The sequence below is a fragment of the Lycium ferocissimum genome, chromosome 5 (assembly GCF_029784015.1).
Source record: "Lycium ferocissimum isolate CSIRO_LF1 chromosome 5, AGI_CSIRO_Lferr_CH_V1, whole genome shotgun sequence".
Lineage (NCBI taxonomy): Eukaryota > Viridiplantae > Streptophyta > Magnoliopsida > Solanales > Solanaceae > Lycium > Lycium ferocissimum.
Genome location: NC_081346.1, coordinates 75648351 through 75676249, shown reverse-complemented (window position 1 = coordinate 75676249; position 27899 = coordinate 75648351). Strand labels below are relative to the sequence as shown.

Below are 27899 nucleotides of genomic sequence, written 5' to 3'. Positions count from 1 at the left end.
ATCTATGTCTAATGTCTATGCAATTTTGGGGACTCAAATATGCGGAGAGAAATTAAATTAAATTGTGAAAATATCAAGTGAATATCCAGGTTACATCAATGGGAAGTTATTGAACTCATAATAACATACGACAGAAAATTTTGGCAAGTTTTTGGGCAAAAAGATATTCGTTCGTATTTGAATTGATTCGATTGTACTCCCTCCGGATAAAAATAAATGTCAACTTAGCCTTTCTTTCTTGGGTCAAAAAGAGTGTCCACTTATCAAAATCAAGAAAAAAAATTCTTTATTTTTTCAGATTTGTCCCTATTAAGTGTTAAACGTGATCAAATCTCAATACCTATTTAATTAGGGGTAGTTTAGTCAAATTACTTATTTTTCCTAGGAGTTAGTATTTTCTTAAGGGGTATGCAAATAGCTAAGTAGACACTCTTTTTTATCTGGAGGGAGTATCAAATAGGGATATAAATAAAAGTTTACTAAGTATATAATAGAGTATTAATATCCATATATCAAGTTCATGCATGAATCAGAGAGGAGGATGCATCCACAGAAAACTCAACTTTGGAGGGAATAAAATTGATGAAACTAACGATACATACCATGCACGTATATATATATATGCAAGGCAACCAATGAACCAAAGTCAAAAGATCTTCAATCATATTGGATGATATACTCTTAAAGATTATGTTATTGTTGAGGTCAACAAAAATCATTAAGGATATAATGAGGAATTTTCTTAATAATTATGTCATATTAGTCTGTGTCTAACAAGAAATTTTCCTTAATTAAGGTATCCAAAAAAATCGTACACAAGGAGTCTTCTTGTACGTATTTAGCCACTAATTTCAATAAGAGCTTTATTATTATTTCTTCTTTTTCTTAGACAAATTCATTATCCGTACATAGTATTAAATTAATTTCCAACAAAATCTTTATATCTTTCTTCTTTAATTTCCCCGTATTCACTCATCCTTCTTTTATAGCTTTTGAGAACCCCTATAATTCTACAAACAAAACATACCTTTTTAATTTTTCCTCTTCTCATGGATCTCCAGCCAGTTTCTCCTCATCAACAACAAAACACAACCAACAACAATAATAAACTCTTCTTCTTTTTTCCCTTAAAATTTGCAAACAAAGATATCCCTCATGCATTATTTTTTCTCTTTTTATTTTTCTCTTCCATTTTTTTCTACAATTTACTAAGCCCACTTGACCCTCAGTCTCTTCTTGGCATTAGTATTTTGTCCAAAATATTACCCAAAAATTCTGAAAATTCTTCAAAAGCTTGTGATTATTCTTATGGAAAGTGGGTTTGGGATGAAAGTTATGCTCTTGATCAATATAATGAGAATTGTCCGTTCTTGGATCCCGGTTTTCGATGCCGGCAAAGTGGTCGCAGGGATGTAGATTACCGGAAGTGGCGATGGCAACCTCACGGTTGTGATCTTCCAAGGTAAGTTCTTGTTAATTTTATTTTTTGATGGGTATGTTCTATTTGTTTGCAAAAATAGTATATATTATATGTATGGTATGTACGTTAATTACTATTGCATGTCTCCATGCTTTGTTATATTTGTTTGCCTCATTAAATTATTTCCCATATTTGTACCCTTTTCCTCCCCTTTTCGTCTTTCTCTGGTATTTTGTACTTCACGCAGATCTAATGGGGCGGAAAGGGTTTCGGATCAACTCCTTCGACGACAATTATATATATAAGTTTCTTTTTTATGTAAATATATAGATGTTGAACCCCCTAATGAAAATTCAGTCTCGACCCATGTAAAAGGGGGGATCATTATCCATCGAGTTTAAAACAATATTGCATTATCCCTCGAGGATTTCCCGGTTATGGAAAAAGAAATAAACCTTTTTTCTTGTGACAAGAAATGTCTTTACTTAATGGGGAGAATGACAATGTCTTGTAATATTTCTTGACCATTGCCAAAAAGTTGTAGCTTTATGATTACCTTCAGCTTTATTTGTTATGTCTTTTCGTGATGATTTAGTTTTCTTTTTCCTATTAGTTGTTCAAGCATTAATACTATTTGTGCATATTAAGATCATTGTCAAATGGATAAATATAACAGCAAGACTATCGAATTATGTTCGAACTAAGATAACCATTTGATAATTCTCGAGCACATATGAGTTTAAGCTAAAGGTGTAAAAATATTTATAAGATAAAGATAAGTAAAAAAGTTTATTATAAGCATTAATTTATAACTTGATGAAAATGGCAAATAACCTACTGTTATAGGCTAAACAGCTATATAAATTACTATAAATCACTTTATGCATAAAATAATTTAAAGTTTACATGATCAAGTTAAGCATTACTTCGTAACTTGTTGCAAATGGTAACGAACCTACCATAAAAGGTTAAATTACATTGATAATGTAAAAAGTCTTTGACATTGTCAGATTTCTTTAACTTAAATTATATCCTTTATATATACACTGTGTTCGTAAAGATTTATGTGTGTAGCAATATATGCTAGTTGATGTAACCTATGCTACTCTACCTCCATTACCCAATAACTTTGGATCAAATGGTTGTATGGACAAAAAAGCCGGCCTTGCCTTTTTTCACTATACAAATCAGCGGTCGGGGTGTATAAAGAAAATCGATAAATCGCACGAAATCGGTAATCCGAATCAAATTGAAAAAAGAAAAAATCCTATTAGTGGTTTGGTTTGACTTGGTTAAAGTATTGGAACAAAAAATCGGATCATAATTGGTTTGGTGTGGTATTAACTAAAAAAATCAACCAAACCAACCTGACATTACATGTATACAAATTTTTAAAATATTTTATAAATAAAAGATTTACTTATAATGTAATTTCTAAATATTTCTTAAATTTTTCATAGTTTTTGTTTTTTAATATATTATTTCAAGCTTGAACTTACTATTTTGAATGTTCCAATAAGTTTTATAGCCCATAGATGTTAGTAACTCAAATAAAATCCTAACCAAACCAAATCAATACGAATGCTAACAAAAGTAATTCAATCCTAACACTAGGAATGACAATAATGTTGAATATTTATTCTTTAATGTTGCATTATTCATTTAGGAGAAAATTACATTGTGTGTTCATTGGGGAAACAATGCTACCAAAATTGACCCATTTTCTTAATTCTTACAAAAAATGACCCCAAACTTTTCTCTCTCACTCTCTTTCGCTCTTTCCCTCTGCCTTTGTATATATGTTGGTATAAGTGTCTGTATATGTCTGTATATTTTGGGCTATTTTTCGTAATGTAAGTTTTGGACTATTTTTTTTGCAATGTAAGTGACCAACTTGTATATTTCTGAAATTTTCCCTTAATTTAGACAATGAAAATACGCAACTTATTTTTTTCCTTTGTCATGTAATTAATATTTATTAGCCGTACTTATTTTCGCATGACTTAGTATTTTTAGATGATGATCATTTTTATTTTTCTTTATTAATTAGCAATACTTATTTTATGCTATTTCATTATCTTTGTTGTTGGAATATTTTTTTTACAATGCCATCACTCATTTCACATTTTTGTTATTTTCGTAAGAAACACCTTAATTATATAGTTGTATCTTACTAGGACTAAAAAATTATTTATAGTAAAAGTTATATTTTGTATGAAGATTTTTTTGGGAAAAAGAAAACCGAAAAATTCGAAAAACAAAACCGAGATCAAAAAACCCGACATTTATTGGTTTGGCTTGGTTTATCGATTTAAAAACCCGACACAATTGATTTAGTTTGATATTTGAAAAAGGAAAATTTACATGCCATAACTACTTCTAACTTCTAAGAGCTATTTATGGATTATAACTACCTTTTGCAATAATTACATTTCGTTGCTACATTTTACATTTCGTAGCTACTATACATGAGGTGTGTTGTAGCTGGAGTGGTCATTGGGTATGTGTTTTGCCCTTGCGCGCGCAGGTTCGAATCCCACTGGCCACATTCTTTTTCTGAGAAATTACAATTTCGGCTATATTTTCGTGTATTTATTTGTATTTATATATTGATAATCCTTTTGTTTTGGCTGTCTATAAATGTGTAAGTTTCTACTGTATATAAATACAATCAAATACACATGTATCTAACTATATTAACAAAATTGGTTGCACCACATTCGGGTCATATGTATTTGATGTATTGAGGTGTATTTCGAATAGCAACCTAACATTTCATTGTATTGGAATGTATTTCAGTGCATTTGGTGAGATATATGTCACATGTATTTGGTGTATTCAGCTATATTTCGAATAGCAACCTTACAGTTGTATTTAAAAACACGGAAATACAGCCGAAATTGCAAAGGTAGCTATGGTTTGTAAATTGCAAAGTTGTCGCTATATATTGTTAGGAGCTTATAAAAGGTAGTTGTTTGTGTAAGTTGCCCTTTGAAAAACGCGAACTAACCCGACCCATGTACACTCCTAATTAGGAGGCTGCTTTATTAGGCCAGGTGGACTCATTATTGTCCTTTTCTTTCTTGCCTTTGTTTTTTCTGTCTTCTCTCCTCACAATGCTGGAAAGTTGGAAAAAGAAGGATTTGATTCCTAAACTTGTCTGTATGGAGTATGAAGATGTTTACGGCTTTCAAGAACATGTGACAACTCATAAGTCTTTCAGAAATCCATACCTAGCTAACTTTACAGTATTAAATTTTTAGTCATCGTAAAGTTGACCATGCGTTACTAGGACCGGAATGTGAATATACCAGTCATGACCGAAAGATAGTGAACTATGCATGAGCAGGGCGAAGCCAGAGAAAATTCTAGTAAAAGCTCACAGCATAACTAACATGCAAATCGTTCAATTGATTTGGATATAGAGGCTAAAGACTAATCGAACCAACTAGATTTCTTGTTGCAGAATTAGGCACTAGTATGTCGGAGAAGTGAAAGAAAGAATCTTTGTGATTAGTCGTTAAATACAAAGAAGACCTCTTTGTGATTAGTCGTTAAATACAAAGAAGACCCCAAATATAGACATGATTTTATTAAGGATATTTAGCAGTAACATAATCTTTCAGAATATTTTACACAATATTTTTGAAGATTCTTTACTTGGAAAATGATGTTCCATTATTGGCTTTTAAACCCCGTTTTGTTTGGTAGTAACATTCTAATGTTGCAGGTTCAATGCAAAGGATTTCCTCGAACGGAGTCGGAATGGTCGAATAGTTTTTGCTGGAGATTCAATTGGAAGAAACCAATGGGAGTCAATGATATGCATGCTAGCACAAGGAGTAACTAACATATCCACCATATATGAAGAATTTGGAAACCCCATAACCAAACATAGGGGTTTTCTCTCTATGAAATTTCACGAGTACAACCTTACTGTCGAATATTACAGAGTTCCTTTCCTAGTAGTCGTCGATCGACCTCCGGCGAATGCATCGAAAGAAGTGCGAGGGGTGATCAGACTCGATAAGTTGCACTGGTATTTCACAAAGTGGATTGATGCAGATATCCTTATATTCAATGATGGACATTGGTGGAATGAGGACAAGACTGTAAACATGTACGATTCACAAGACATTCCAATCGCTTTAGCAATTTCCTTTTTGTCATTTACAAGTATATCACCCTCCCTCTGGATGCTCTTCGCTTCAACCTAAAGACACCAGTTGGGAGAAAACTTAATATGATTGCTTGTGGGGAGTAAATAGAAGGTACTTCAGGCAAACAGTCAATTCTCAATTCTAACTTGAGAGGAAGAACAAAGCTCGCCTAAAGCCTATAAAGTGACCATATAGCAATTCCCAATCACCCTTGTAGGCCCTGGCTTCAACTTGATGATTAGGCCAGTATGCCCTTTTAAGTCCATGACTGAGCATTACACATAAAGGATTGGAACTACCACGAGGTTAAAGTAAGCTTAGGATAAATCTATTTCCTACCATCTAATCATGGCCCAAGGCACAACGATTTCGGGGTGCAGTTGACCAGATGGACGTGTGTGTGTGTATGAGAGAGAGAGAGAGAGAGAGAGAGAGAGAGAGATTAGATAGACAATCTTAATTCAAGTCCATTGCTCTGCTCCTCATTCAGGCCACTAGCGTCTTGTGATTAGATTCATTTTCTAGTTCAAGTCGATCATTTGAGTCCTAGGGCAGTACTAACAAGTTTCTTGAATCACATACCATCTGGATTCTTCGACCATAACAACTTCACCGATCATTAAAATTGCACGAACAAATGTCTTTCTCTACGCAGTTGCCAAGCTTCTTATTTTCACACGAGATCCCTAAAACCTAAATAAGATGGTTCATATTGCAGGGGCATCCATTTCCAAGAAGGAACAACAGTGAACATGACCATGAATGTCGTGGAAGCTTTTCAAAGATCATTGAATACGTGGGCATCGTGGGTGATTCAAAATACCAAGCCTGACAAGAGTCACATCTTCTTCCGCAGCTTTTCACCAGTACACTACAGGCAAGTACTTTGTAGGAACTAACAATTAGTTGCAACACAAGTGCAGGACACTACTGATACTAACACTAGTTTTGTTGTACTCAGAAGTACTATTGTCATAGTAGTTTAAGGGAATTTGGTGAAATTGATTTGCAGGGATGGAGCGTGGAATGCAGGTGGTCATTGCCACACAAGTACCGCACCAGAAACGGACTATACCAAGCTGGAGAAAGAGCCAATCAACAATATATTCATTTCTGAGGTAGTCGCACAAATGCAAAATACAAGAAGAAATATGACCTTCCTAAACATCACATATCTAAGTGAGTACAGGAAAGATGGCCACCCTTCAGAACATCGTGAACCCGGCACCCCGGTTGGTGCACCGCAAGACTGCAGCCACTGGTGCCTCCCGGGAGTGCCAGACACTTGGAATGAACTTCTTTATGCCCATCTACTGTTGAATGGATTTAGAACCAAGTTGAAATGAATTTGATGGTAGCACAATATGACTAGCTGTTTTCGTATGCTTTGACCTGGGCTATTCATCAGCCTTTTCAGTTGGATTCACCTCAGTTTCCATTTCCTTGACTTTCTCAAGCTGCCTTAGGAGGCCTAGCCTCTCCGATCCATATGTAGAAGGTATCTGCCAAAAAGAGAAATCAACCAGTTAACACTGCAGATAGGCTCACTCAAACTGACAGCAAATTCATGATCAAATACACACCAGAGATGGTATATATCTTTGAATTGCAGCCAACATAGCAGCATGCCCAACTGCTGTAACCTGTCAGAAAAAATTACCCCATGTCAGCTTGCAGTGGATCAAGCTCCACGAGTAATAGAGATGCAAAGTGCTGCAATCATGTAGCAGATGTGAAAGGAGAGAGGTTGAGTTTTTGTTCAAATGGCCTATTTTTCTAATTGCAACTCAGTTGACAGACTTCAAGGCAGAAGATGCCCTCAAAACTGGACTGCTTGAGTATCAAAAACTATGCACTTATCGTTTCTAATAGCTTCGCTACACTTGTAATGCATTATCCAAGCTCGAAAAACCATGACACTCGGGGAATAATCAATGTGTTTCTAATGCCAGTTAAAGGTCCATCTCTTCAGTTACAGTTAGTATCCTCAGTTCCCATACAGATCTTGGGCATGCATGACAATGAAATAGTTTGAGAAATAGAAAAAGGAAAAAAAAAAAAAAGCAGAATTTTAATCATCATATTGAAACATGAATTATCGTTGTCTAATCAGCAAGTTCCACGGTGCTTTAAATAAGAACAATCGAATAGAACTACTTACAGGAAGAAGCATAAGAAATCCAATAGGTACCACTGATGCCAAGTCAGTTAAAGTTCTCCGCAATGCTTGCTTCTCTTTTTCTGTCAACTCATCCCCTACTATCGACCTCCGAAGTAGCCCTAAAGCTGCAGCAACATCGATAGCGAGAAGCTGAGTTCCTTGCCAAACATCCTGGACACGGAAAATCCTTATTACTCTGAGAGGCTGCCTAAATACAAGGGAGCAGGCACTGCTCTCAGCCTGTCGTAACAACGAAAGAGAACTCCACATAACGGAAAAGAAAATTACCTTATTCCTAAAACGGAATAGAGACTTAATAGACAACTAAGAATTCTTACTACTAACTGCTCCTGAAGATAATGTGCTGAGTCATGGTTTCCAACAGAACAGAAAAACATGGAAAACCTGTGTATGTGTAAACTCTAATTATGAACTCTATTTTGAACGCTCATTCTAACTCCTCTCCCCCCAAAGCACAACAAAAAGACCCAGAACATGAAGGTGGACCACATGGAGGCAGATAATTGAAAAACACAAAGTACAATGAAAAAGAAAGAAGAAAACGAGTATAGACAATAATAAATAGCACTAGCAATAAGAACAAGACTACAACAAAAACAACATACCCAAGAGTCTAGGGCTGTTCACAGTTTTGGTTAAAACCAAAACCAAACCGAAAATTTAACCAAACCGAATAAAAAAACCGACATTTGGTTTGGTTTGGTTTGGTTTGGTTTTAAATTTGAAAAACCGATAATATTTGGTTTGATTATGATTATAGTAAAAAATAACCGAATAAATAACCGAACCAAACCGATAATTATATACATAAAATTTATAATTATTTATATGTATAATATTAACTTTTCATAAATAATTAAAGATATTTTATACCTTTTAATTATTAATTTAATTTTGGTCTACTTATTTTTAAGGCCCATGTCTTAAAAGAATATGTCCAAGTCCAACAATCCAAGCCCAACTCTAATAAGTCGTAAGCATAAGGGTAAAAAGTAAAAACCCTACTATCTCTTTTCATTTTACATTGCCATCAAAGATGTCTTTCCCTCAATATGCAAAGAAAGTTCACCCTTGTGGGCCGTGAGAAAAAAAGAGCTTCATAAGAAATTTGAAGAATGTAGAGAGAGAATATTTGAATTGTCACGGCTAGTCATAAATTGAAAAACCGAACCAAACCGACAATAACCAAACCGGTGGTTATTATTTTACTTGGTTTGGTTATGGTTTTAGACATTTAAAAACCGACTAAATTGGTTTGGTTATGGTTTTAACCAATAACCGACCCAAACCGAACCATGAACACCCCTACCCAAGACTAGTCAGCTAAAAAGTAAACAATTATCTCATAGTAGTAAGCCCATGGAGAAACCCGAACCGAATGTGACCACTAAGATCCAATTGATGGAAGTTTTCTTTCTTAGACAATTGGAGGAGCTGAGAGCTAAATAATTGGGCTACATGTCTATCCCCATACTCGTGGAATTTTCTCAAAGGTAATTTCACGAAAATGAGGTTATAAAGCAAAGGGAAAACTACGCAATGGTTCTATTCAGTTGACATATGATGCACTACGTAAAACAGCAGAAAATAGATCCAGAGCATATTACCGTGCTAGTGTCTTTCAGTTTGTCTAATGATCTCTCAATAACATTCTCCTTTTTCTTCTGAAGAACCAATTGAGTTCTTTCAGCTCCTGCAGCATATGTGGAAGTGCGATCTGCCTTCTGACTTTCCTCCTAGAGTAGAATGCATCGACAACAAGCTGATAAATTTTCAGGGATATATAAATAGACCATGCATCTAGAAACATCACTCTCTGGAACATGGAAATATAGAAAACGAACTCAAAACAAATGAAGCTGGTCATGAATGACTAAGGCTGTGAGATGGAGGTGCTAGAAGCAGTATTTATAATTAAGTCACATAAGACCACTTCATGCAACTGAATTTTTCTTGTCCACAATACAGGAAGAGATCAAGAAAGGGGATAAAGGGGACAGATGGATGGCTATCGGACAAACACCTGACGTCTTGCATAACTATTTCTAGAATTTGTGCGAGGAAAAACTTCAATGATTTGTCCATAATGCATAGAGTTTTATTTTATGCTTTGTTTTGGCATAAAGTTTCAAATGTTAGAGTGATTATACAATTAATATTTACATGTTCAACGGCGTCCTTTAAAAACCACCAATATAGTGCAACTGTTAATAACTTCTTCTTTTTAGTTAATATCTTTTATCAAGTAATAGGAAGAATTAAATCTAAACTGTTACATCATCATTTTTATTTCATTTAGCCAATTATATGAAAGTTTAGAAGTATGCTTTCTGGCAGAGGACGGAGGGCTGGAAATAGAGTAATTCTTACAAAGACTGTGTTAAACCCATTAATTTATTTCTTAACTGATGTGAGTAAAGCATTCTTGTGAAGGATTTTGACCTTAAAACAAAATAAGCATAAATCAAATAATACAACTGAAGAGAACTTCTTTGTTTACTATTTAGTTCCTTTGAAGTAACATCATATTTAAACATTGTACATCTCACAACTAGTTAATTCATAATCAAAGACGTAATTTTTTCCTTATCATAAATATATTCCCAAATACATTAGATAATAATGGGATAACCATCCCGACTCGTTTTTCAAACATCCTCTTAAATGACAACAAGAACTTCGCATATCAGATATCTGGATATATTAACATCACAAAAACTGTCTTAGCACAACTCACTAAAAGATGTTAAGCAAATAGACTTCGGGCTTAACTCAACCCTAGAGCTAGTTCATGCGGTGACAATTGACCAAAAACATATGATGAACATTGAGCCTAAGACACTTGATGAATGTGGGATTCTAAGCAAAAAAAAAAAAAAAAAAGTCCAAAAGCAGGACAACTGAAGCCAGGAATAAAATAAAATGGATGGCCCAACATTGAGTAGCAGAAAACCGGTGATGGATTCAGAATTGAAACCATATTAAGATAATGAACATTGAGCCAATTCAACTCCCAAACCAAACTCATGATGTGAGAATTGCGGAAAATGCAACCAAGACACTTGATGAATGTGGGATTCTAAGCAAAAGATGAGCACAGACCGATAAGATTAAAATTCCACATAGCACATAAAATAGACGGTCAATCTCTACCGACGTCTTATACACATTTAGCATGGAAGTGTTCTTCGAATTAGGAAAGCATTGGAAGTTGAACCTCTTACATAAGAGTTTGTTCATCTCTTTTATGGGAATCAATATTGACAAAAGGTCCATGCCTGGCGAAATAGGCCATCATATTATTTAGCATAAAAATAAGATGATCAGAATTTTTCCACTGTTCAAGTTTATCACAACTGTATTTACAAATAGACAGAAATAACGATTATAGACCAAAGAACCCAGTTTTTAATGAGAATATTTTACTGCTTTCACAAGCAAGATAATCCATGTTCAACAAGATGAATGGAGTGGATAGATATACATCAATTAACAATACTTATGTATGATCATTAATCAGTTAGTTGGCATGACAATCAGTGCAGCCTAAAAGTATATACTGAAAATGGAAGAGCGGAGTCTCAATAACATTAACAAACTTCACAATATGAAAGAGACAAAAAGAAAGTGAAATAAAAAAACGGTGCATCTTACAACATGCTCAACAAGGCATTCTATAGCAGTTAAAAAATACCTCTTCATATTCATATTGATCAGCACTTTTTTGAACCCGCTTCTCCAGTTCCATTAGCTCACTTCTTAGTAGTTCAAACCTTCGAACTTCATTTGAATTTGAATCCATAATGCCTGTACTCTCTGATGGCTGTTTAGAGCCATCATCACCCTGTACTTAAAGAATGATTCTCAGCGACTTGGAAGATGAAATCATCTTTAACAAGTATACAGCCTAAGGAGGAGAAAAAATATGTGACAGTGGCAAGCAATTGCATTAATCTGCAAGTGTGCAACTAGTCTCAGGAGCAGACGGTATGCAGTAAAAGGGGTTACACAAAGCAAGACGTCACTGCTTATATTTTCAGATGAACAGAATCATCAAAAGAAGCATGTCTGCTCCTTGTTTGACAACTCTTCACAGAACCATGTTATTACTTGCTTTCCATAAAAGTACAATGGTTTCCAGTGATCCGACAAATTAAGCAAAAGTTTCCAATTGCAAAAATAGTTTCTTTGTCAATGGTTTGAGCAACATGCATATCCTTTACACAAACTGAAGTTCTAACCCACCCATTTCATGCACTAAACCAAGTTTACAGCCCTGCGTATTTTGTTCACCAAACAGGAACCAAAAGCAAGCATTTCCAGCTTCTTGAAGTAATAAAACACGACATATAATATACCTAACCAAAAGGCAGAACTAGCCATGACTAATGAGCTAATCTGTCACTAATGGTTGATTACAAGCATTTGATCTTGTATATTAACTTTGCATTATTTGTTTTATAAAGGTGGTGTCCAAGACAACTTGCTCGCACCTGTAATCGCCAACTCCCACTAGCACATGTACCAGGTAATTACACAAATGGCAAGAAATCACCTAATATATTTGTGTCTCTGCTAGGATTTAACCCTTGGGTCTCCAAAGTCTGCACCCACTTAATTGACCACTAAGCCACACCCTTGGGTCATACCTTAACTTTGCATTATTTGTGAGTTCAAAGTAAGCCCATTTATTTATCTAGAGTGAAAGCGGACCTCTTTTTCTTACAATCCTGCATCGGATACATTTCTTTTGAGCAGAGGGTCTATCGGAAACAGCCTCTCTATCTCTATCTCTCTCTCTCTCTCACACACACACACACACACAAAAAAAAAAAAAAAAAAAAAAAACACAGGAAGAACTTATGCATAGAGGAAACACTTTTTCAAGAGAACGGGCAGTGCAAGAGACATTAGAGAAGATAAAAAAGGAAGCAGGTACGTCCTTTTACTTTCACAAAAGAAGAATAAATCATTAAAACAAATCTATCCAATCCCCTTTGCAGATCAAAGAATGAATTCATCACTCTAACCCACACATAATCAAGATGCATGTTCAGTGTTCGAAATTTATGGCAATGCATTCGTCTATCCATAGGGAAAAAAAACACAGCTATAGATGGATTCAAGCGACATATCAATGCCACATAACTGCAAATCACAGCAAAGATGGCTTTAATGTGTCCTTAGATGATACATGTTGGTCAGAAGCTCTATAATAGTCTTTTAAAGTATAAAAACCAAGAAATGCCTAGAAAACTATATCATAAAAACTATTCAACAATTTTTTCCTTTATAAAAAAACCCTGGAAAACTATATATACAAACTATTCAACAGATCGGGAACTTACAATGGGATGCATAGGGGAAATTTATGCGACCTAGAAGGATAAACTAAGAGGAGAGAAATGGAGCAACTAGCACCCGTTCAGCTTGAGACCCAAAAGACTTTTATCTTAAATGAATCAACAACTTCCCAATGAAAGAAGCTAATGAATTTAGGATCAGAAATATTACTGAAAACAAATACTCCCTCTATTTCAATTTGTTTGAACCTATTTCCTTTTTAGTCCGTGCCAAAATGAATGACCTCTTTCCTAATTTGGAAACAAATTCACTTTATGAATGATTTACAGCCACACAAATTTTCAAGGCTTATTTTGAACCACAAGTTTCAAAAGTCTTCCCTCTTTCTTAAATGTCGTGCCCAGTCAAATGGGTTCATATAAATTGAAACGGAGGGAGTATTTGCAAACATACATGCCCAACTTAAAAAGAAAAGCCCAAAAGCTACTATGGTAAAAAGAAAGCATAGAGACAGTTCAAAGGTATACAATATCATTAGCAGTTGATGATGCCTGGTCTGATGATTTGCTAGGCCGACGTCCTACGAAGCTCCATAGGCCCTGTATCCTAGCACAAAGAATCCACAATAATAAAATTGTATGTGTGTGGGGGTTAGTTTGCAGAACGACGACGCATAACATTGATACTAAGGGGCATATTTAGCCTTTCTCTTCACAGCCCAAATAAGACAGAGGTGTCGAATACCTGTTGTTCCCACTCCGATTTCGACCGCCCTTGTTGTCCTGTTCAGAGAACTGTTGTTTGTCACTGCTTGATGGTGTAGACATAGAAGCATCATCCTCCTAGTTCATACATACATCAGAACAAGAAAAAACAACTAATCCCAGTTCAGTATGCAAATTTTAGATTTTTTAAATAAAGAGAATGCAGAGTTTTGTTCACCACGGCACGTTATTTGGCCAAAAGACTCCAAAAGATGCAAATGTTGGTTTAATTGCCTTACGCATGCAAGCCGAGAAACATGAAAATGATTATATGGATATTCCATGCAAAGAACTCGCCATTTTGTTCTCTGCAACGGATAAATTGGTTTTCTTTCTCCGTTATGCAGTAAAAAAATTCTTTATTGGTCAAGATAACAAGGCTTGGAAGTTGACAACAATTATTTAAATTCAGTGAGCACTTCAAATAGCAGCAGCATTTCCAGGCTAGGTTTTGGCTTCTATATTAGAAGTACGTAAAGTAAAAAAAGCTTTCCGAAGACTGAAGTTCATATATTACTTGTATTTAGTCGGAAAGACAACCTGATGACTAAATGTTTACCTTTTGCAGGCACCTACTAATTTGTATACCCTCTTATGTTCTGGTGTTTTTGCAATAATGTCAGGGTTCGCTTAGGAAATGATTGACTTGCCAAACCAAGTCAAGGGCTCTCAAAGCTAATTTGTAAGTAATGATGTTGGCCTTCTTGAGGTGCCGACTCATCCATCAAATGAGCTAGGTAATATTTAGAGTGTGCAAGAAGGCATTCATGCTTCTTGTACTGTAAAAACTGGACTTTTCTATCAGGAAGATTACACCAAATATATTTCTCATCTATACCATCATGTTTTCTCCACGGAAAAATGTGTGATAAAACTGATACAGAAAAGGAAAAAAAAAAAAAAAAAGCAGAATGCATACACGGTCCGTTGAACATGTCGCAATTTTTCGTTTAGACAACTTAATTAAAGGACCGACCTATTGAAGACCTTACCTAGCCAAAATCCACATATTTGGCCGTTCTAAATAAACTAAAAGGCGTAAACATTACTTGCTGCTGACATGGCAAATAAGACCAATGAAGAGAAGACACGTCAGGCTTCAGCAAGGCAAAAAAAAAAGCCAAAATCTGGAAAAAGCATAAAAGCAACCAAAAAAAAAAAAAAAAAAAAAAAAAGAGAATCAGCAACCGGAATAGAAGAATGCCGGTGAAAGTTCATCTCTCTCGATCCCCTTAAGTCCTCCCACTTTCCCCATTTATTGCATTTGCTTTTCCCATTGTAGAATACAATTTCACAAAAAGGGTAAAATTTCCGGCCAGCAGTCAGCGGCGATAAAATTGATTCGAGAATCAGAAAATTGATAAGTATCAACATAGGTATCGTTGTAGAACCGCCAATTATCTTCCGCAGTGACACTTTACACAAATCAGAGTATGACCTAAAAGTCTTCAAACAACCCCCACCAGTATTTCTCTGATTGCTATAAGAATTCCAGTTTCATACCAAGTCCAGGGAGTTGATAGATTTGTATTTTATATTTCGTTCGGGGTCAAACCATTTACTATATGGGGTTGATGGGTCCAACTTCTGAACTTCATGATTTCTGTTTATGGAGGAAGTAATCTGATAGTCATTAGGACTTCTGTCTTCATTCTTGTTTCTGCTGAGAAAACCAAAGACCACAGCAATTAGAACCAGCACTACATCGACAGAGTCCCAACTTCTTTTGGCATTGCTGGTCCAATATAGTACTTGTGAAAGAGACTTGAGGTAACTATGAAAGCTAAGAAGAAAATCTATGTTACCCGCCAACGATGAGCAAGAGTGCAGAGCTAAAGAAGACAGATGACAAATGGTAGCGGAGACAACACGGCTCGGTGACATGGCAGAATTGGCGGTGCTCCGGTGCTCCGTAATCTGCCATGTCGCTGAGCCGTGTTCAATAGACACAATTTCAATAGCACATGGTGTTCAATAGGTCGGAGCCTTAGTTAATGTACCCACACAGAAGTTTTTGGCAAGTTTAAGGAGCTGTCTTGTAATCTGCCAAAGAAAACAGTACAGAAATCAACAGAAGAATTTTAGTTTATTTCAGTCTTCATCTCCTTCTTTCCCAGCAACGACTATTCATTAAAGAAAGAAGAATGGAGGAATTGTATGGAAAAAAGGAACTAAAAATACCAAGCTGTAACCCCCTCCCCTGCCCCATGTCCATAAAAATGGAAAGCAAAAAAAGACGAAAATAAAAGTAACCCCCCACCCCCACCCCAAAATAAGAAAAAATGCCAAAAAAGAATAACTAATAAATCTTCTAGCGCAACTACGTTGCAATGACCAATATAAGTCATAAGATATCCAGTGGTTGAATCTAAAAGAATCGACACAGTTTTATTAAAATGCCAGGACTAAGCAGGACAATTCTGAGATGGCAAAAACTTGGGAAAACTTTCTTCTTTTTGAAATGAATTGCAGAAAGATACCTGCTGTAGGAAAGCAGCCTTCGTTCTAAACGAAACCTCAAGAAATTCAGCCTCTTTTTTAAGTCTTCGTATCCTTTCAAGTTCAGAACAGGCTGCTTTCAAGTGCTCCTTCTGTGAACTAGCGCTTGACATGTGCAGCTCCTGAAGCAATACCTCTAGCCTTACCAGAGCCTCTTCAACACTCTCCAGTGCCTAAAATGAAACGCCCAAAAACTGTATCTTCAGATCCATAATTTAATCATCAAGATAAAGGAAAGAGGCACCTTACAATGTGCCGTTGAAATCACATGAAGCACTTTGATAAGAAGTCAGGTTTAATGCCAGAAATAGCAATTGATACAAAAATGTGATCATTGAAAGAAGCTGATTGCCTTTTACATCTTATAAACACAAGACGAAGGCTATCTACAATTCATTTAAAAACAAAAAAGAAGAGGAAATGTAAAAAGCTGCATGATGACTTTTGTTTGGTAGCAAGAGAACACTGAGAGGATAAACCAAGTAAAGAGAAGTTACAGCAAAAATACGTCATTTGAGTAAAGAAGTCTGGGGAAACCAATTGAAGAGCAAGGTCTCGCTCTCTTCCTTCTCTTTCACATATAAAGGCTTGTGGCTTCTAATTATAAAGAAAATTATCTAAATCCAACAAGTAACAAGTACCAACGGATGTCTCAACTACTTTATCCTCCTAATCAAGAGTAATACCAATTTTGAACAATTAAGAGGTTGCGACAATCCTTTTGTGTTCTATTTAGTTTGTTTTTTCATTTTGCTTTTTTTGTAAATATTGTGGACAAATATAAGTAAATTATAATGTTCCCTTTCTAAGGGCTTGAGTTTTTTATGGAGAGGCGACACGTTAAAAGTATCAAAGAAGACAGAGAATAGCGATCCTAAATTCGAGTCTCACTATCATTTGACATCAAATAAGTTTACATACTTGGTCTATGGAAAAAAATAATCTCGGCCCTCACTTTAGGGTGGTGTGTTAAGTACAACTATAAATCAACAAAGGTATCTATTGACTAAAAGCATAAACTTCAAGGAAGTGGTCTCACAATTCAACCATACAGTTAAATATTTGAGATACCATTTTTGCTATAACTTGGAAATATAAGGAAGATATAACCATATGAGAGCAGGAATTGACTAGCCACCAGCACACATGTTACTTCTCCATTGAGGTCCTGGAGAGTATTGGGCGGGATATTGGACTTATAGGCTGTCATTTAATACAAGCATATTATCAGCTTCTTCGCTTGGTTGGCAGTGAGGTGGGAGATTTCGACAGCTGAAATAGTCCTTCATGTGCTAGAATCACCACAGGATCTTCTTCTTTTTTTTTTTTTTTTTTTTTTTTTTTGGACTTGTCACAGGATTAATTTTTGGGGCTTACTTTTGCTTTTTTGGGCCTCTGATTATGTAAAGCTACAAAAGCACATTCTTAGTGCTGGATTTATAAATTACCTTACCTTTTCAAATAAAAAGTAAAATGGCAACACAATTGTGATGGGTAGTCTTGAAATGGCTTGGTGTGCAACAGACAATGTTGTGTCCAATGAAGGATGTCCTACATAGCTGGGCCTTTAGACGAGGGAAGAGAATACTTAGGTCATGGGATGTTGCCCTTTAGCCATCACGTAGATTCTGTGGAGGTGATAAATAAAAGAGCTTGAGGGAATAGAACAAGGACTTTGTATAGCTAAGGAATAACCTCCTATTCTTAGTTAGCTTTCTCTGAACCTATGGGTGACTCTAGTTATATAAGAGATTGGGCATTTGATAATAACTATATTTTGTTGTAGTTTCTTGCTTGTACACGGGAATTTTCACAATTCAATAAGATTACTTACCTTATTAAAAAAGGCTGAAGCCTCACCTCTACATCCAAGGGAATTAGAGAGGCACACTTAAAGATTAGCACGTCACATGAGGATAAATGAAACAGAAAATGTTTCATTTATAAGAGGTAATACCTTATCAAAGGAATCTGTTTCTTTCTTGATCTGTGAATAAGCTCCCACGCGAGTCCTGTCCATGTTTTTTTAGCGTCGTTATCAACATGATTTCCATATCACAAGTGATTGAGTTTGTATTGCCAATGCATTTGATCAAAGTGGCGTAAATTATTGGAATGAAATCACTATCATGATAAGCAAATAAACAATAACTATGAACATAGAAAAGCAAAGGACAGTAAAGAAGTCTGGCTCATTCAGGCCATTTGAAAATTAGTTGACAAAACAGAGCCAAAATAACTACAATCATTTAATGCACTCATACGGCACCCAAGGGTGTGGCTTAGTGGTCAATAAATTGTATACTAACCTAGGAGACCAGGGTTCAAATCCTAGCATGCTCAAATACCATGTTTAATGGTGTATATCCTTTCATCTAAAAGATTAAGTTGTTGGAGAAGGAACACTTCTATTCATTTATTTTATGTCTTCAACAAGGTGGACCAAGTGCAGTGCATGTCAGTGGTCCAAAGTTTGTGTATGTTTTCTGAGAGATACAATTAGTTCCACAATGACTAGGATAGAGATCAGTCGGTATCTGTAAATAGAAAACGCACATGCCTGAAGAGATAGATGAAAATAATGATAACAGTCAGAAAGCATGAAAAGGAAAGAAAGAAAGAAAAGAGAGGAAGAGGAGGAAAGTCGACATTTACTCATTTAACTTACTTCTCAATTCCTAGATCTTCCCTGCACTTCTTAAGCTTGTTATGCCTGTAACGTCCATGTTCACAAATTGTTACTAATTCATGTATATGCACTTAATTGATTGAATATATTCCGGCTTCCTTACCCAGTTGAAAGAAATCTTGCTGCCTTGACATGAGAAGGGTTCTCCAGCCATTTACTGTATTTGATGAAACTCTGGATCCAGTAAGAGCACACATCTAATACTAGAGGGATAGCTTCTAAATTTGGAGGAACTTCTTGTTTGCTTTTGTGCCCAATAGTGCGAATGCTATTAGCAGTAATGCCTGGATAAAAAGGAAGCCAGTCTAGCTCTTCACTCACAACCTATCATGTACAGATATTTCAGCTTTATGTGCCACATAAATGTGTCCTAATAAAAATTTCTTCATAAGAATGCTAACCTCCACATACAGTTGATAAGAGCTGATTGATGCAAGTTGAGGATAATATAGTACGCTGCCCCCAATTAGATACCTGTTTAGAATTTAAAACGAAAAGTTGGATGTAACGAGAGTACTAACAGTACAGGCTAAAGATCAATAAACAAGGAACACAAAAATACGCTACCTAATTAATTCTTCAATCGGCTCATCAAGGGTATCAAATCCATTTTCAGAAAGAAAAGCCTTTGTGCTTCTTCCCAAAGCAATAAAGAAACCAAATATAGCCAGATCCTTTTCCAGAACCTATGATGTATCAGCAATAAATATAAAAACCCAAGTGCGATGTACAAAAGACATATTCAAGTGAGAAACGTGCAAGGCAAAGGCCTCAACTAAAGGTGTAGCAAAATTGTTACATCTCATACAGCTTTACTGCTTTACTATGCCACGATCAATTTATCCTTGATAGGAGACTCATATTAGCCTCAATACCTTCTGCAATATATTGATTACTCCTCCACTTGGGCCACCTCCCGAGATAAGGTTCACATACAATGTTTATGCATCTGTCACCTTTTCTCAGGACATTTTAAGAAGCACCAAGTGAAATGACTGTTCATGAGGTGTTTAAGGACGATACACTGACATATTCCATTACATTGACATACTCAAAATTTGCCAACCCATTTTTTAGCATCACTTCACATCTTTCTTTAACAGTACTAGCTACAAATAGAACTTATACTCATTAGACTTCTAAATCAAAGGAATACTCGAATTTCTTTCAAGGAGGTAACTCATGAATAGCAAAAGTGAAAAAATAAGTTTCTGTACGCTGCAAATTGCTTTTGTATAGAAGAGCTTTAGTCTAACCTCGATACTCTCACTTGTAGTGAGTCTGGACCATATTCTCTCTCGATCTATAGCTCGTTGAAGCTGCTTTTGGACAAGACTCACCCAGAATATAACCTCTTCAGTTCCTGAATCATTTTGTACTCTACATGCTGCAGCTCTGGGACCAAAGTGGACAAGAAATTCTCTGCGCAGACCAATAGGCTTCACAGAATGATAAGCCTGTCGGAAAGGAATAAATTCGACAAGCATGTCCATCAATCTTCCAAGTGTGTCTGGAATAAGAGATGAAAATTGTGGACATGACAGTTTTGCAGCACCAAGTTTCATAATCGCTGCAATGCAACTGAGTGCAAGCATAAGGAGTGATACATCACTCGCATTTCCAGGAGATAAAGATGTTTGTTTTCGGGTCCTGAACAGATAGGAACCTATTTGAGCATCAATTAATACACAAATAGCTATGCAGAATATAACTGTAATCATGGTTCTTTCAGTAAGTACATACACTGCAGTAACAGAAGCAAATCGCTGATCCTTCTCAAAATAATTCACAAAGGTGGTAACCACTGCTGGAATTTGTTCGGACCAAAACCAATCATAAGCTTCAGGTTGCTTGGCTGATAAACTATCTCTAATCACGCTCTCCAAAGGAGCAGATTGCCTCGATAAACTTCAATAATGCAAAAAGTTTAGAACAATATATTTCAAATACAAATAACAGTAGAGGGGGGAATGAATCTCTCCACATCAACCAAACTAAAAATGGAAGAGGATGAACCAACACAATAAACGAATGTAAACAACAGTCTACTTGTCCTTGGGGACAAAAGTTCACAGACGCTGCAAGTTTATAATATTAATAGCCTTCTATGGTGCCTAGTTGACAGAATCGTCTAAGTAAAGGAGGGGTTTGTAGTACATTTCAAGCTTCTATGCGCAAAATACCTATTCTAATTTTCACACCAATCTACCATGAGTGATAAAATTAGCAATACATAACATCTGGGAATAGAAAAAGATAAGCCGACTTTTTCAAACAAGTGACGTTTATATTAGAGACAAAGAAATTGGCAATTATGTTCAGCTTTTATAAGGCACAGACATGGACAGTTATATCTGGTATATTTAAAGGAACTTGCAGTTCCAAACTAAAAGGCAATGAGAGAACATCCTACATTTTATCTAGCTTATTATAAGCATTATGCATTATGATGTAGCTAAGAACATCAATGACTATAGTCCTATTAGTCTAGTGGGAAGCATCTATAAGATAATTTCTATGGTGTTTTCTATTAGACTTAAGAAGGTGTTGGACGAGACTGTCTCTACTTCGCAGAATGCTTTTACGGAAGACTGGAAGGTAGACAGATTTTGAATGCAGCGTTGGTGGCAAACAAAGTGGTGGATTCTAGAAGAAAGCAAGGAGTGCCAGGTGTGCTACGCAAAATTGACCTTGAAAAGGCCTACACAATCATGTGAATTGGAGATGCCTAGATTCTATTATGCTACATATGGGATTTGGGAAGAAGCAGAGGAAATGGATTTATTTTTGCATCTCGTCGGTGTGATTTTCTGTTTCGGTAAATGGTAATCCGCGCGGTTTTAACTTTCTTGTAAGTCAAATTTGTTAGCAATGTCTAGAGTTCCAACAACGCGTGTTAATATTTCTACCTTGCAAGCAAATCTGAAAAATGGGGGTTACTTTTATGGAGGAAAATGTTTTTCATCAAAAATGTTTTCCATAGAATATGCTATCCCTTAGGAAGTAATTTTCTGGATAATTTCTAATTATTGGTTGGCTATAAAAGTAAGTGACATATGATAATTGTACAGGAAATAGGGAATGATGACAGCGTACTATTGATAGCTTTGAGTATAAAAGAGTGACAGCAATGCATAAATGTTGATTGAAACAGGTGATAATGGAGATATTTGTAAAGGAAAAAGACTTCCGTCCATACGTGACATAAGTCCTTTCCTTCATTTGTTGGAAACTACTTGACTTGTAAAAAGACATCTTTCACAATTCAAGGTGACCAAATAAAGAAAAATTGGGAAGCTATTTGCCAACACACCAAATACATCCTATGCCCTATAGGTAGTCAAAATCACCAACTATGCATCATTAGTAAGATGCGACAAGCATTATGCTTCTGACTCTTGGTACACAGCTTTTACCTATTCCATTAAAGAGAGTAAAATGAGTTACCTCCTCTGCGTGAAAACGTTGATATCATTATCTCTTTCATCTCCTCGAGATGAAATCTCATTTGCTGCTTGAAGTAGAGAATATACAGATGCCTAGAAAAAAAAAAGTTACAATGAACGCCACCACATCAGAAAATAACAGCATACAGTGCAAAAACGAAATATCATCATAAAATACTGGTAATGAACAGAATTATAAACCTTCAACAGCCCAGAAACCAAAGTTGCATGGTACGTATATTTAACTTGTCTAATAACAAAACAGGTGGAGCAAGCAGTAGAAAAATGAAGAGTCTACAAGTCACCAACCTGATAAGATAGCACCTTGATCCAACCAGTTCTGTCACCTCCCAACCAGGCAGTTGAAAACCAGGATACCCTGGATGATGAGCCTTGTTGTCTAATTCCCAGCTCAATTACTCTTGCAGCATCATGCAGTGATTGGACAAGTCCAGAAGCGTTCTCTTCATCTTGCACAGATAGATTTAGTTTTAGTCTCATTTCCTCCATATCACTGCTATTAGTTGGTCTGGGACTGCCATTAACTGACACCCCATCCTCAGCAGAAGCAAAAGGCAATAGGTGTAATATCCTCGATGTTCGAGAATTAATCCTACGTTTCATAGAATCAGGTATTATGCAAATAAGATCACGATTTCCACCCGGTAACAAATAAAGTTTTGTGTGGCATCTCCTCCTTGTATTGCATTGATTGTATATCAGGTGATCCAAGCCTACTACTTTCCTGCTGAAATAATGGCTTCTCACTGCTTTAACTGAAGGCCATGGACTAGAAGAACTGAAATAAAAGAAACACAATCAGCCATCAGTTAATGTAACTATAAGAAGAAATTAATATTGAAAGATCCGATGGATCTAAGATATTGTGGAAACTCCAACTTTTTCTGCTAAACATTTACTAAATCAGTGATCAGTAATCCCCTATATCTATCAACAACACAGTCTTTCAGATCAAAGTATGAATCTTTAACTTTCAGATATGAATCTTTAACTTTCAGATCAATGTATTAATCATCAGATCTCTTTGTCAATGTCAGGACATTACAAGTCAAGATGTCATTCAGGATAAACGGCTGAAACTTCACAATTAATCCCGTCATTCAAGATGTCACAGTTTCAAGATTACTACTCCCTCCGTCCCAATTTATGTGGCACCATTTGACTGGCACGGAGTTTAAGAAAGAAGGGAAGACTTTTGAAATTTGTGGTCCAAAACAAACCTTAGATATAATCATCTCATAAAGTTAAATTGTTTTTAAATAAATAAAGGTGACATTCTTTTTGAGACAGACTAAAAAAGCAAGTGTGCCACATAAATTGGGACAGAGGGAGTATTTCAGCAAACATTAATGCAGGGAAGTGCGACAAGTAGCTAGAAAAAACTAGCCACGATACAAATTAGGAATAGCAGATGGGAAGGTTTTCTTTCTTTCTTTTTTATTTTTTTTTTTAATTTTTTTATATAAGGTAAAAGAATAAGGTTTGCGGGTGAAGTGAAGAACAATCCAAGTTCTGGTGGTGCTTACTAGTTGACTTTCTTTTCTTTCTTCTTTTTTTTTTTTTTTTTTTAAATAAGGTTTCTTTCTTTTTCTTGATAACTGAGAAATCCGCTTCCCAGCTTTGAAACTCGGCAGATAATGGCATAATGCATACGGCCATCTACCCTGCTCCACTTAAATAACAAACTTGCTTCACCATTCAGGATTCAAACCTGCGGCATGCGCCAAGCAGATATCCACCGTTGTACTACCTTTGCTATTGAACCAAAGCCTACGTGTGTAGGAGACTGTAACAAAAGAAGTTGTTTTTTCCTAAGCTCGTTATTAGGTCATAACTGGAGTGGATAAGTAAGAGATCCAATTTTTTGTATAAGTAAATGAGAGAGATTGTTTTCAATCTGAGACTAGACAGATATAAGAAAAGTATATGCAGCAGAAACAAGTTTTGTAAGAGACTGACTCGTGCTTTACAATAATAGCCACACACAAAGACCCTTAAAAACTAGTCCAGCACAGCAACAGCAGTACAAATTGTGAGTTGTTTTCATCATCCAGCCTTACAGTAAATTTGGTTAATCCTACTAAATGATTTATAGTTGCGGGTTTTCCATTTGTTTAAACGATACAATTGACACCAATGCCATTTTTCAGGTATGATAAGTCCAGGCACCTAATTGGAGAATCTTCATGACAACTTAGGTTTAGCACAAACAAAACCTACAAATTGATTTACAGTTGCAGATTTTCAACACTAGCAATTTTTCAGCTAACTGAATCCTATGGTAAAATTAACCATCAAATTACTGTCCAGTTAATATTTGAGCTGTTGAGTCATCGACAAATGAATAAATCAGTGATGAGTTAACGATTCAGCGCAATTTTTCAATTCAATAAGTGATTTACAGTTCCAGTTTGTTTAAGAAGAGTACAAATTTTCAGTTATAAACTCCTTTAGTAAAATTGACATTCAAATTACCGTCCGGTTATGGACAAATGACGAAATCAGTCATGAATTAACAATTGAATTAGCATATGATGATAATCAAAGCTTAAAGGTATAAAATTACCTAGAGGAAGGAAGATTATGATGCTGGAGCTTCAACGACATCATCTTAGTGAGAAATTTCAAGTTTGAGTGTTTGGGAAGAGATGATATTATTATTTTGGGAGGAAAATGGTGGGAAATGAAAATGTTTGTGAAGAGCAGGGGAGCTGACGTGGCACAAAGGGTTTATCCATGAGACGTGGGGAGGCAACTGATCACACAACTCCTGTGCCTCCATAACTACACCCTTTACTACAAATCAAATCATTTCATTTATCGCTCAATTCGTTTTAAGTATGTCCCGACAAAAAAAGTTCCTTTCATTTTTAATTATCTAAATTTTTTTTACATATTAAGATTAAGAGAGATAATTTTATTTTTTCTCTTTTTTTCATAATATTAATTACTCACTTCAAATTATTTTTTAAATTTAATAAAAATATATAGTAATTAATATGGGCACATTAATAAATTATGCACTTTATTTATTATTTCTCAAATAATGTGAAAAGTTCAAAGTTAACAAGTAAAGTGAACGAAGGGAGTATAATTAAAAATTACTTAATTTTAAAATTCATTTTAATCTGCTCTACAAGAAATATCTAAAATTACTAATATATATAAGAGCCAATATGGGCTTTTTGGCGTCCTCACATGAAGGTTTGTCCTATGATGCTGCACCACGTAGCTGTTTTTGACCCTACATATTTTTACTTTTGGTCAAGCCTTGTTACAAGTTACTAAACCAAATGGGCCGTTATTGAATCAACTACATCCAGCCCATCAATTTAAACCTCACAGAGTCACAGTAGCCTCATCCTTTATACTCCCTCAAAACCCTCTATTTTTTTTATTTTATTTTTTTGCACGGATTGACCCTTCAAAGGCGTTGGTCTTTAATTTTTATCCGTCAAATTACTTGTCTTTAATTTTTGGTAAAAAAATAAAAAAAAATCCCAAGGTAATTCAAAAAAAACCCATAAGGCCCTTTAGTTATATCTTATAAAATTTTACCTTGCGCCCCCCACAAAAAAATTTTAAAGAACTGTTTGGATATTTTTTAACTTTTTTGCACTAAATGACTCCTTCTGGCTCCTTGCGATTTTTTTTTTTTTGACATTCGCACCCACCCCCCGATATTTTTTTAGAAAAAAAAAAGACCATCAATGTTTGAAAAAAAAAAAAATCTTTATTTGTTTTTTTAAGGGCCCCCTCCTCCTCCAAATTGCCCTAATTCTCTCTTTCATAGTCATGCCCAGTTGGGCCTTTGTAATTGGACCATATATCTTTTTTTCTTTTTTTTCTTTTTATTGATCTGTCCTTATTAAATTACTCCTTCCATTCGTTTTACCTCACACTAAAAAAAATTTTTACAAAAAAATTTTGGGGCAAATCACGAAAGATTATTAGTTATTCGTATACTACCCTTATCTTAAGTAACTAAAAATTAGTAATCTATGTCCTTATTAAATTACTTGTTTTCATCCCCCCCCCCCACACCTCACACTAAAAAAAAAAATTACTTGTATATATTAGCAAATCACGAAATATTTATTAGTTATTCATATACTACCCTTATCTTAAGTAACTACATAGAGTATTAGTAATCAAACTTAAATTTTGTATAATTAATAAAGATAATTAGTATATTTTACTCCTAATAAATAATAAGGGATGTTTTTTCACACCACCAACCCCCCCCCCCCCCCCCAAGAAAATACCTTTTACATTATTTATTATTATACATTTTGCTAAAATTTTTTTTTGAACTTTGTAGTCACTATTTCATTTTCACTAAGAGCATTTGTTAAATCTTACTACCCCCATTCTTCTTTTTGGGAAATGTTTGGTTTTAAAAAAAATATTATTTTTAAAAATATATTTGAAAATAAGTGTGTTAATTTTTTATTTTTTTTGTTCGGTAAAGTTTGTAGTGAAAGATATTATCACAAAATTACTTGGTATAATCTAGACAAGATTTAGGAAAATATATCCAAAGATAGGGTTTGTTCTTGGGTGGTGGGGATGGGGGCTACGGGGGTGGGAGATAACTATGAGATGTATTGAAGGGTTAATAAGGCAACAAAATGTAGAAATGTCGTTGTGGAGCTTGATTTCACTCAACTGTGGACATAAGCTTCATTTTTGCTTTTGTTTGTAAAGAGATCTTATTTTTAGAGAAAATTTTTTTTTTTAAACTTTTGACCAACAAGTGGAAAAATTGAAAAACATTTTCTGAAAAATATTCATCTCACGTTGAAACACACCACTTTATTTATTTTTTTCCAAAATTTTGCTTCTTTAGTGAATATCAAATATTGTGTCCCTTTGTATTTGCTAATTCTCCTTCAAAACTCCATTCCTCATAAATAATTTGTTCTTTAAAAACTATTCAATTAAGACTAAGAAATTTCATAATTATGAAGACTTAAAAAAAATGATTAATACCACTAAATTAAATTAATTATACAATAAAAAAAAATGTGATAGAAGTTCTATTTTTATAATTAAATTTATTATTTTTAAATTATGAGTTTGGGGCCTCATGCAACTAGTTTATTGTAAAGAAGAAAAAAAAATCAAATCAAGAAAGGGAGAAAAAAGAGAGAGAAAGGATTGAATAAATAATTATGATGGAGACTTTGGTATTGATGCATCTAATATTTGGTTATATTTTGAATTATATAAAACTAATTTGGAAGATTTAACTAAAGGTGACCTTTTAGTTGTCAAATTAGTATAGTTGACTTGTGGGTTCTCAATCAAAATAATTGATTTAAATTTGGGATTAAAAAGATTGTCGGTATTTTTTTCAATACTTTTTAATCTTTTATAAAATACAAAAAGATTTTGAACACATTAAAAAAACC

The 27899-nt window shown here is 35.0% G+C and overlaps 2 protein-coding genes across 7 annotated transcripts; one reads left to right on the top strand and one right to left on the bottom strand.

Annotated features, from left to right (window-relative positions):
- Window positions 1–755: 755 nt before the first annotated feature.
- Window positions 756–7037, top strand: LOC132057517 (protein trichome birefringence-like 8). The gene is made up of 4 exons (XM_059450162.1): window positions 756–1462; window positions 5151–5540; window positions 6299–6457; window positions 6593–7037. Exons 1-4 carry the CDS (start codon window positions 1050–1052, stop codon window positions 6924–6926), a joined length of 1296 nt encoding a protein of 431 aa, XP_059306145.1. The 5' UTR covers window positions 756–1049; the 3' UTR covers window positions 6927–7037.
- Window positions 6637–25270, bottom strand: LOC132057516 (uncharacterized). Of its 6 annotated transcripts, none has more exons than XM_059450156.1 (18): window positions 25052–25268; window positions 22774–23263; window positions 22466–22557; window positions 20762–20917; window positions 20275–20668; window positions 19586–19704; window positions 19420–19492; window positions 19122–19342; window positions 18998–19042; window positions 18287–18341; window positions 16311–16502; window positions 13811–13908; window positions 13594–13672; window positions 11457–11606; window positions 9370–9498; window positions 7742–7912; window positions 7164–7223; window positions 6637–7082 (listed from the first exon to the last, which is right to left on the bottom strand). In XM_059450156.1, exons 1-18 carry the CDS (start codon window positions 25093–25095, stop codon window positions 6978–6980), a joined length of 2673 nt encoding a protein of 890 aa, XP_059306139.1. In that variant the 5' UTR covers window positions 25096–25268; the 3' UTR covers window positions 6637–6977. The 6 variants fall into 6 exon arrangements, with proteins under 6 accessions (XP_059306139.1, XP_059306138.1, XP_059306141.1 ...); XM_059450155.1 differs by having other exon boundaries at window positions 20762–20926; window positions 25052–25267; XM_059450158.1 differs by lacking the exons at window positions 6637–7082; window positions 7164–7223 and having other exon boundaries at window positions 7772–7912; window positions 9370–9524; window positions 20762–20926; window positions 25052–25269.
- Between the last annotated feature and the right edge of the window lie 2629 nt (window positions 25271–27899).

What these genes read in the sequence shown, in the direction of transcription:
- LOC132057517 (XM_059450162.1), top strand. Translation starts at nt 1,050, where the DNA reads ATGGATCTCCAGCCAGTTTCTCCTCATCAACAACAAAACACAACCAAC. An exon ending in CACGGTTGTGATCTTCCAAG is followed by an intron (nt 1,463 to 5,150) that starts GTAAGTTCTTGT and finishes CTAATGTTGCAG; the next exon opens with GTTCAATGCAAAGGATTTCC. An exon ending in TTTTCACCAGTACACTACAG is followed by an intron (nt 6,458 to 6,592) that starts GCAAGTACTTTG and finishes ATTGATTTGCAG; the next exon opens with GGATGGAGCGTGGAATGCAG.
- LOC132057516 (XM_059450155.1), bottom strand. Translation starts at nt 25,095, where the DNA reads ATGATGTCGTTGAAGCTCCAGCATCATAATCTTCCTTCCTCTAG. An exon ending in TCAAGGTGCTATCTTATCAG is followed by an intron (nt 22,558 to 22,773) that starts GTTGGTGACTTG and finishes TTTTTTTTCTAG; the next exon opens with GCATCTGTATATTCTCTACT. An exon ending in CTTATCAACTGTATGTGGAG is followed by an intron (nt 19,343 to 19,419) that starts GTTAGCATTCTT and finishes TGTACATGATAG; the next exon opens with GTTGTGAGTGAAGAGCTAGA.